Source organism: Formica exsecta, unplaced genomic scaffold (assembly GCF_003651465.1).
Source record: "Formica exsecta isolate Colony F162 unplaced genomic scaffold, ASM365146v1 scaffold2, whole genome shotgun sequence".
NCBI lineage: Eukaryota > Metazoa > Arthropoda > Insecta > Hymenoptera > Formicidae > Formica > Formica exsecta.
In genome coordinates this window covers 3,687,574-3,698,668 of record NW_021849297.1, presented here as the reverse complement: position 1 = coordinate 3,698,668, position 11,095 = coordinate 3,687,574, and the positions used below count along the sequence as shown (strand labels likewise).

General features: G+C 30.3%; 2 protein-coding genes across 4 annotated transcripts; one reads left to right on the top strand and one right to left on the bottom strand.

The window, feature by feature from the left end:
* Positions 1-1,594: 1,594 nt before the first annotated feature.
* Positions 1,595-4,346, top strand: LOC115234400. Of its 3 annotated transcripts, none has more exons than XR_003883913.1 (4): positions 1,595-1,879; positions 3,348-3,500; positions 3,626-3,811; positions 3,901-4,346. XR_003883913.1 is itself a non-coding variant. In XM_029805450.1 (4 exons), exons 1-3 carry the CDS (start codon positions 1,610-1,612, stop codon positions 3,704-3,706), a joined length of 504 nt encoding a protein of 167 aa, XP_029661310.1. In that variant the 5' UTR covers positions 1,595-1,609; the 3' UTR covers positions 3,707-3,731; positions 3,901-4,346. The 3 variants fall into 3 exon arrangements, 2 of the variants coding, with proteins under 2 accessions (XP_029661310.1, XP_029661309.1); XM_029805450.1 differs by having other exon boundaries at positions 3,626-3,731; XM_029805449.1 differs by having other exon boundaries at positions 3,626-4,346.
* A 55-nt stretch (positions 4,347-4,401) lies between these two features.
* On the bottom strand, positions 4,402-9,644 carry LOC115234507. The gene is given in 14 exon segments (XM_029805642.1): positions 4,402-5,066; positions 5,235-5,453; positions 5,528-5,670; positions 5,798-5,995; positions 6,401-6,566; positions 6,785-7,045; positions 7,103-7,208; positions 7,291-7,530; positions 7,741-7,904; positions 8,035-8,122; positions 8,170-8,526; positions 8,838-9,011; positions 9,131-9,282; positions 9,570-9,644. Coding segments are annotated over 14 exon segments (2,829 nt in total). The 3' UTR covers positions 4,402-4,580.
* Positions 9,645-11,095: the final 1,451 nt, after the last annotated feature.

Here is an 11,095-nt window from a genome sequence, read left to right as displayed (position 1 = left end):
ATGCTTCCTTAAAAAGTTAGCGCCCAAAAACCTCTGAAATCACGGTTATTTTTTACATGTTTACAAATATCAGGGAAAGTATGCGTCTTTTAACAAAAAGTACCGAAACAAAAGTTGTAGAGTATTAAATTATCTTTCAAATGAGATCAAAATGATTGTAATTCGCTCCATAGGTTTTGGAATAAACCAGTTTATAACCAATTTCAAATGTACCAAAAAGTATTTTTTCAGCTATTGACGGTTATTCGAAAACCTATGGAACAAACTATTGGGTTGAACGAAAAGTTCGTTCCGTTTTTTACTAAGAGATGAAGACCGAAAAAACGGCACAAACTTTCCGTTCAACCCAATATAAGATATTGCACATTTTGCATTATATAAATGAATATATAATATTCAGTAATATTTAAAGAGCTAAAAGTAAACGTACTTTTTAACATAGATGAAGGAATGTGAAAATACATAATTGGCAATTCTGTAAGCTTATGTCATATCTAATAATTACTTATATAATGACTAAAACTTTATATCTTGGTGTAAGTTTTCTTTATTTGATTTAGAGTCACAAAGGCATGCAAAGATCCGAGTTATATTTCCGAATATGCAATATGAATAAAAGAAACTCAGTACTTTATTTAAAGCAGGGGAATGAATTTTTTAAGCGAGCGAGAAACCAGCAGATTAATAATTTGGGAGATTAAGGTTCGCACGTTATTTCCCTTCTCTCGAAAAGTAAGATATTACAGCTATTAATCCTCGCGAATTTCGGTCGCGCGAGTTGCATTAGAGACTCTTGTTTCCCGACTGTTCTTCTTAAGAAAAGTTTTCTGGAGAGAATTTTACAAAATTCTAAATTACGAAGTAAAGTTTTAATCGTCGGCATCATCTGTGTTTTCTTAAGATTTTTAAAAGTTTTTTGCGGTTTTCTTAATTATCCCCTGCGGCATCACTACAAACACAACAAAATTTAATTTTATTAGTATTTAAATATATCCAAATAAAGAAACAATTATTTAAAAAAAGAAAATAATAAAAAATTTATAATTTTGTTATGTTCTTGAAAATTATATTTCAATTATATTTTACTATTAAATAAAGATTTTGCATAAAAGTGATGTAAGGTTACTTAAATGTACAAATAAAAAATATGTTGAAATTTTTAAATAACAATATCTAATTCATATAATTCAGCAATATCAAATATCGACTTACAGCTTATGTATAAAAAGATTATTATTTTCATTATTATACTCTCTATTATATTACCTTGCCTTTGTTTTCATAAAATTGGATAATATTGTTCCAATATGGAGCTATAGATTTTAATAAATGTAAAATCTTATATATATATATTTTGTTGTCAGCATTGGGTTGAAATCAAATTTTAGCGCGGCTAGAATTAGTAGTAAACATTGAAATAATTTTATATAATTCAAATTATAAACAAATTTAATTATGCCTTGTGATACAAATATAAAATGTGTTAGAATTAAAAAGATAATAAAAAATTGATTAATCCACTGCAAGTATCATAACAATGTGCGGAAAAAAATAAGGTTCAACGTTAACTTGAATTTATTTCCACGTTTGAAAATTATACGATTTGATAATGAAATGTTCACAACAAATCAGTGGTCAATCCTCACAATTCATTAGGCCTGAAAGTTTCCTATTTTCCACCAGTAGAAACACGGTGGAGGAAGCAGACGGAGCGCCATCCCCATCTATTGATCGGTCACCGGCTCCGCTCAACATGGCACTAGGGGTGGCGTTCGTGCTCAGCTTGATCCTCGTCATCGGCCACCACCAGGAAGGACCAGGATCCCTCGCCAAGACCTTTACATTTCCCGAGTACCCGTACAAGGAGACCACCAAGAATGTAAGTCGGTCATACAATTCATTGGATTTATCTTTGACGAGTGGTACGTGCTTGAAAGCTGATACAGGTTATGGCGAGCAACCCTCATTCGGGGGGGGGGGGGGGGGGGGGCGCTTTACGACACCGGGGACGGCAGAATTGACGCTAATCCGCCTCCGACTTTTAAACGGCGAATATATGTATATAAAAACCTCAAGTCATTCTTATATGTAAATCACTAATTGCTTATAAAATATCTTCATATTTAATGCATAAATCAAAAATCCGTTTGGTGAAAAAAATGGAAATTCATAAAAAAATAAAAAAATAATTAAAAAATCGGAAGTTATAAAAAAATTTGTTTTATTTAGAAAAAAACGTTAATGATGAAATAAAAATTCGAAATCTGTACGTTGTATCAGAGGTGGTTGTCGCTTTCAATCAAGAAAGTAAGATTGAATTGAGATAGCAATTTGATGAGGAAACAGCGATCGATCTGGTATTAACTCAAGAATATTCGGCTAAAGATCAAAGTGTACATGAAGGTACTCAAAAGTAACATGCGAATATTTGCATTTGAAAGTTCTGACTCAAATTTATCGCGGTTTATTGTAGCGACGAGAAAGAACTCTCTTTCATCGAACTTGTTCAGCGAAAAGTAGATCGTGAGAATTAAATTTAGATCGTAACAAGACACGATGGTGAGTTTCTTTGCGATCAGAGAAGTACAAAGGAGTACATATAACGCGATTATGCGTTGTAGAAAGATACAGCGAAAATGTTACGTTTAAAAGTTAAAAATAATTCGCGTTCGCGACATCCGCTTCCGGTAAAAAAAAGACAGTGAAAAGTCATATCAAGGTATCATCGGGGATTTTATCGAAAATATATCTTTACGACATGTATATATCTTTCCGGTATTAGGAGATGAGATAAGAGAAAGTTACATACAGCTTCCTGAAATGGCACTTGGTAAATATTCTTTGTCAAAGATTTATCGCGTATGCAATAATGCTTTTATTTACACAGTGAAAGGCAGATTATAGAATTATTCGCGAAGAAAATTAAAGACATATATATACTGTGCTGGAATTTCCATTGATTTTAATTGAGGTTAATCTTTCAACATGCGCGAATCAATTGTTGCATTCCGCTTTATCTCGTCATGGCGCGGAATATGCAAGCGTTTGTTTGATTAATACCGCACATAAACTATAATATAATAATTTTCTCCAAATTAATAATAAATATTTATATTCCGGGATATACATTTGATCGCGGCATTTATTTGAGATACTTTATGATAGAATAATTAATAATTTATTTGTAATAATAACAAAATAAGATGGAATGTGAAAAGGAGATTCACATCTCTAGTTTGCTGTTATTAAATATTTTTGCTGCATTTACAAAATTAATAATTAATAAATAGTATCAAATCAAAATGATGTATTTACAATGACTGATAAATATATGTATACTGTCGTAGGAGCTTCTCTTTAGACAATTCGAGCAGGCGTGCGAGGAGAGCGGAGCCTGCAAAATGCAATCGCAGCACAGGAGCGGTGACGTTGCGAAAACACGGTGCATCCGGGAATGCGTGTCGCCGTCCTGTTACAAGGAGATTTATTTATTCGATCAAGTAGGTATATACGTGGAATACCAATTCCATTAATCGCATTTTATTGCTAAATATGTCGTACGTATCCAATATACTATTCCGTTTACGCAGACAATATGGTAACACGAGCGATAAACACTTTTCAGTTGGAGGAGGGTGAGATTGACGTGAGATTAAATTCCTTCAAAGGTTGCTTCATGCAGCGAAACGGTCGGCCGCGAAAGTAAGAAGAAGAAACTCGTGAAAAGAGACGCAAGTAGAAAAAGAACTTTTAATCTGAAAATGAACGATTAACGCGGAGGACTGTCGATGTACCGTTTAACCCCTTCGGAGTAATTATATAATCACGCAACAAAGAACGCGTCTTCTACGTGGCGATTATATTATAGTTATAACAATAACGCTTCTCTCTCTTGTTTAGCACTTGCTACCCCGAAAGGATTAAATCGACGTTGTAATGTGACTGCTGCATGATGTGCATGCTCGGATGTTTGGAAAAGCACAAGAAATGGATTCAAATGCATATCATGCATCAAAAATAGCAAAAATGCATAACATGCAGTTTTGCACCAGGATAAGGAGATAGTACATCGAAAGGATTAGATTCTTATTCAAATACAATCTTTTTCTACTTTTTATACGCACATGTTACTTACGATAAAGCTGATATTGATATTGCACAATATAACTGAATAAGTTATTGGCTGCACCAATATAGTGACTGATTCCAGTCACTGTCTTTATATTGTATATATATATCACTTCTATTAAAATATTCTTAAAATAATATATATTCAATCCTTATATACGATAATGCTGAATAATACAATCTCGATGTATATGTATAATGGAAAGATAAAAAAAAATGCAGCATATTTTAAAATCTTATATATTTTACACGTAATATTATTCTCTCTTAAAATACAGAACCATAAGCTCTTATTAATTGAAGTTAGTTATTATACATTAAAAAGTAAATTGCATTAAGTTTTATAATAGGAAATTCAGAATCTCTCATAAAATATATGTGAACTCTTTATAACTTCTTCCTTGTATAAACTAATTATACTGTGATATAACGTGATATAATCTATACAATTGTTATTGTTCATTGGAATTGTGACAGCTAAAATAAAAATATAAAAATTTAAGAACAAAAAAAAATATAAAAGTGACAAGATATTGATAGCTCTTATAAAATATGTAGTTTACTTCTAGTATTGTTAAAACACTTCTTACCGCACATTGAAGACTCTGATAAGCATCTTTCAACTCTTTGTTATGTAACATCACAGAATATTCTTTAAGATAATCCAAAACTTGATCAAAAGGTGTTTTACACAGCGATCTAGGATTCCACAATACATCGTTGCAAGTTGCTTTGCGATAACGAAGCCATGTAGTGACGAACTCGACAAATTGATACGATACATATCGTGTTCTTACGACATTAAAAATGAGATTATAATTACTCATTACGGTACAAATATGAGGTACTAGTGGTGCTTTAGTAGTTACTTTAGTATTACAGAAATGTAATAAAACCACTAGACTTTGATATACCGTTTCCCGTTGCGGCTCATGTTTCTATAAAAAGATAATAATTAACTCCGATATCAGTTCTTGTTGCTGTTTCCTGATCTGATTATTTTAATAATTGTTAATCGTGTTATATTGTAAACAAATCTTTGTGTAATATAGTGAAAGATATTTTCGAGTACTTCTTTATATTCCTGTAATTTTAAATATACTGACCATTGCGTGAATAATATGAAAAACTTCATAGAGATAAATAACCATGTCCACATCACTAGCAGATGAAATCTTTTGCAAAACAATAGCCGATTTATCAACATTTTGTGTTAAAAGATCACATACAAATTGCATTTCATTTATTATGCAATTTGACGATTTTCTCGCATATGATAAGAGATCAACTAAGCTTTTTATGTGAATCTTGAGTGGCTGTTTGCACTGATAAACAAATATATCTTAAAGTATTAAAAAGTTTCGTTTAGATTAACAATTCAGATAATCATTATGTATACCTTTATCGATGATTTTTTTTGGCAATGAATAATGAATGTGAGCAGTTTTATGCTAATCGTGGACAATTCCGATCTTTCTTTTGAAAATCCATAAACATATAATTCTTTTAATAGTATAGGTTGTTGTATGTATATTTGAAGCACTGTAATTGAAATTTCGATCAAATATATATCATTATCATAAAATACACATTTTTATATAGCAAAAATACATGTTTATATATTTTTATTGAAATAATTATTTATTTTTACGAATATTTGCTTTTTTACCTTTAAATGACTCATATGATATAGCGGAAACCAACAGGACATGTGCTTGCGTTACAACTAAAGTTAAGAATTTTGAATCTGTGTTTTTCTTTAATATAATATCAACAATATTATGAGCGCTGCGTATTATAATTTCAATCGGCATTATATGTGGTTGAGTAATATTGGCTAATTCCAAAGCTGCTTCTATATGCGCAACTATAAATGCAAATTGATAAAATGTTAATCACAATATCTAATAATGTAATCATAATATTCATTCTCTCTAAATAACAAGATAAATATATTTTTAAATTCAATACTCTCTAGCTTACAGAATATATCCTTTGTAAAATGTTATATTTATATATTGAGTTCTAAGTACACCGCAAATCCGCTCGTTTCGCATCGTTTTAGCGTACGTATGACAATCTTCCGCGAGAGAAATCTTCCATCGCCAACGGAAATACCAGCGTTCCAATTCTGGAACAGTATGTAAAAACCTTAATCGCAACGAGGATAATTTCATGACGGGAATGGCCATTGTTTTAAATCCATAACATTATAGGGAAAGAGAGAGAGAGAGAGAAGTTTAGAAGTCTTTTTGGATTTGTTTTCACAAACCAGTATCTGAATGATATGATGAAAGTATGTTAGGCAGCATGTGCCACACAGTTTCCGCGACTTGTTCTACAATGTGTTTATCATTATTGTCAATTTGAATTAGATGACGGAGTCCTTTCATAGCTGCACTGATAACATGTTCGGGATAACCGTTCCGTATCACAACCTATTCGCAAACATTGAAGATTGAGCATCTTACATTAAAAAAAAAAGTTTTTCTAGCAAAGCCAATAAAAATATATGATTTAAATAAAACGTAATGCTTCAAGTTTTTCCTTTTATATACTAATATATATTCAAAAGTGAAAAATCAGTATATAAATATATCGAGGATATTAATTTCCTGTTCTCTCTGATATTGTAGAAGATAAATATTACACTCACCAATAAATGGCGAACCACTTTGTCACAATTGAATGATAGTAACGGCTTGATATCACCATCGGATTCTATCAACCATAAATTTAAAACTTGATTCAATAAGTTCTGCGAAACGTTTGAGCATTTAAGATAATAATGTAGAAGATCGATGTGGTGAGTATAAAAATTGCTGATCTCTAACTTTTGCAGGATATTCGTTAATCTAGTAACCGCATTTTCGTAATTACGTATCGAATTAGGAGACCGGTGAGAGATAGATGTCACCTGTAAAATCGAGCGCGATTAATATTTAGCGAATAAATATGAAAGATAAATACTTACAGCAAATAGAAACCATAAAGGTTTTAAAACCGGGACTGAGATTGGCTTAGATATTGAAAATACCATGATTCTAGCAATTAACGACTCCAAAGATATCATGTCGTTTCTAAAAGCAATGTGGAATGTACAATATATTTGCGAATTTAATATAAATAATAGTATACAACATAAAAAATAAAGTCTCGTACTCTCCAGTGCCTTGGAAATGATAATATAACAAAATCAGCAAGGCCGTTCCATCATTTCCACGACAGGACGCTACAGCATCGTTCCATCGCTCTTTCGTCGAACCTTTCGATATTAAGTCAAGAAAATCTTTGCGCAAACAATGTGTAAACTCGTTCTTGTCTTTGATTGAGAATGCTCTTTTACTAAGAATACTCAGAATCTGTGATAGTAATAAGCAAATGTTTCTTCGTAAATTTTTCCTGTAATGTAAAACATTACTTCTTGCATATTTTATAATTTATGCTCATATTAGACTTAAAATGCTTGCGTTTCCCAATAAATTTTTAGTACATAAAATAAAATATACATATATCCATATTATATTTTGCATTCGTCATTATAATCGTGACACAACGTATTGTAACATAATCCTATCAATTCATGCAACATTACAAATTGACGCAACTTACGGAAACTCTAGAGTCAAGAGCAAGAAGTACTTCAGATAACCATTAGCAACCAAGTAGTTTGACAAATTGTCATGATAACAATTTTCCAACTGATACAAATTGTTCAGACAAAAGATGAAATTTCTGTGAAACTCGTTTGAGTCTATACGAGACAAATCTGCATCCTATCGAAGAAATATATATCATATATATATAAATAAGTATATAAATCAAGTTCATCATAACGATGTGCATGACTGATTTCATGATACACGTATCAATAAATCAAGTATCACTTTTAATATATATACATACTTTGACATATGGTATAATTATATTCATTATCGTATCATAAATGCAAAATGACAGATTGTTCTTCTTTTGAGAAATTACAGACTTCTGACTTTTTTGTTCAAAAAAAAACCTGTCAAGCAGAGATGTTGGTAATACAAATTAGATTGAATATTAATAGTAAGAAAAATAACTTTATCGATGTCTTTTCTTTACCGAGAACTGCCGGCGCAAGTACCGCATAATAAGGCAGTAGCGCGTAAAATCGTGTTATCATCGTCGCCGTATTTGACAATTTCTATCATTGATTTTAATGCATCGCAAGAGATGTCAATAATTATCTCTGCATCAACGATTTCATCGATAGTTATTTGTTGCAGAACAACATTTAATATCGTGACGATCATAAATTTCATCTTATTATTTCGCGAATCTTGGACATCCAGTTCCTTTATGAAAAATATAATTTGTTGTGGAACACAAACAGTGTCAAAATCCACAGCTAATTTCATTGATCTAAAAGTTGAATATGATTAATGCCTCCCTAAATACAGTACTACGCAAGTGTAACGCAAGTTACGCATAATGTTACTATTGCTTAGGCAAAACAGATTACGTGATAATTAGTCAAAATCATTGATGTTTGAATAGAGATACATAGATATAATATATAGATATAATTATAAGCAATATAATAATATAAATAATGAATAAGTAATAATTATATATATACAGATATAAGGAATAATATATAATACTAAGTTTTGCATTATGTATGCTTGTACGTTTTTATATAACAAATGACGAGAGATATTAGAAAAATATACCTAACAAGTATATTGCAGACACCTTGTACAACCTCTTCAAACAGTACCGTGTCTTTGAGTGATGTGTACACACAGTAACTAATTCTTAACATTGATTTTATAGCACTCATGGCCGTGTGATTTTCGTAGAACTTTTTATAGACGCTTATAATCTCAAGACACTCGAGAACAACTCTGCATACAAAAATAAAATCACCGCAAACATTTTTTATTCGTGATTTGCATGATGATGTAAAAAAATAGATTTAACAAATAAACATTGAGATCATCATAACATAAAAAAAATCGCATACTTAACAAAATTTTCATCTGTAGAACAAGTCGTTTGCATTGCATCGCATATGGTAGAGATTATGTCACATTTAACGAGTTTTTCCACAAGATGTTCTCTCTTTGACTCGATTGTTTTTTTCAGATACTTTAATATTTGCTCCGCGACCCACATCTATTTCCACATTGCAAACAAAGATTACAAGATAATAAAATTATAATTGCAAAACTATGATAACTATAAGTAAGATATCAATTATTCATATTTATATACGAATCTGTCCGATTTGTTTTGTATGATTTCATTTCTCTTTTTTTTTTCTTAATTAATTATTTTAAATTCGCACTTTCGAATTTACATGCAATCTGATTGATAAAAATAGCGTTCGACATAAATGTGAAATACGAGGGTCAAATGGACGTTAATTTGTAATATTGAGGGGACGAATATTGTTAAAATACCTGTGTATCTGTCGTTCCTGACATTAATTTGATCTTCATCTGCGGCAGTAGGATGTCTAATTCAAACAGTTCCATCGCATTTAATGAATTATTCGTTACACGAGCGACAAAACAGATAATTGCAAATGAGATAAGCTAGGCACCAAGAATGCCTTAATGCAATGAAGTTGCATCAATTGTTACTGTACTGTGTACTCGATGCATACTCATCATATGTTCCCATACATACAAATCTAAATTTTAAATTTACATCAATTTTTATATATCTTTATACATTTTGTATTTATATTTATGCATAAATTATAAAGTTATACCAAAATCAACAATTACCGATTATTTTTATTTTTCAGCTTGTATATGAATGAGTTGTTTTGCCTAGCTCAGTGAGTTCTATAGTATACTGAAGTGAATCTTCCCTATACTATCTTATAGAAAAATCGGAGCCAGAATGAGAAATAGACGGATATATTTTTGGTTAGATCTCTGTCTCTTTTTACATTATACTATCTAAGCTAAGAAATTTCTAATTAGATATTTAGCAATATGAAAACGATACAGCGCGGATACGCAGTTTCCAGGAAATGTTTTGGTTTTATTTATCAATTTAATCAGTAAAATTGGAAATAATTGTAAATCATTTATTTTTCTTTTAATTCATAAAGTACATATAAAGTCAATATTTATGACTATTTTGATATTATAATAGTATCAATTAATCAGCGAATTCCTGACAAGATAGCGTTCCACTAATCATGTATGTATCCTTTTCTATGAATTAGGTTATTTTTCCACTCTTAAAATCTCACATCAGTATCGATATATCACATGAAGATTTATCGATTGCCAATGTATAAAAACGTATTTCTTATAGTATTCATATGTTCTCAACATCTATTTCCGCATCATTTGTATTTATTCATTTATTAACCTAATTCGTTATCGTAAACATTTTCATTTTTACAATATATTATTTATGTGTAGAAATCTGAAAGGTTTTAAATGCTTCTTTAACGTCTCGTTTTTAGAGTATATTTTTTTAAAGATTTAGATATATTTTTCATAAAAAAATATAAGAATTACAAATGATAATTATGGCAAAGACTATATTTCTTTAAGTTCAAAATATTGTATTAATTGTTACATGTACTTTCCTAGAAACCTTCTGGTGAAAAAAGATTCAATAAAATAATGACGTCAATTTGTTTTAAATGATGTTAATCAAAAGAAGCAAAGTATCAAATTAATAATTATATGATTATTAATAATTATTTGATACAAAGAGGTAAGAAATAATCCACGTTGCCTAGTGATTGTGTTCACGGTTATTGTTTTATTTCAAACGTGTTATAAATTATCATACAAATACAATAGCATAATCATAATATATTATAAATGTTAAACAATCCTGAGTAATTACTCTACATAAGAGAAAATCGAAGTTTTTAATATCTTTTATCGTTTTAATACCAAGCGAATCACTGGAACGAATCGCAATAATATATAATATAGAATACAATAGTAATATA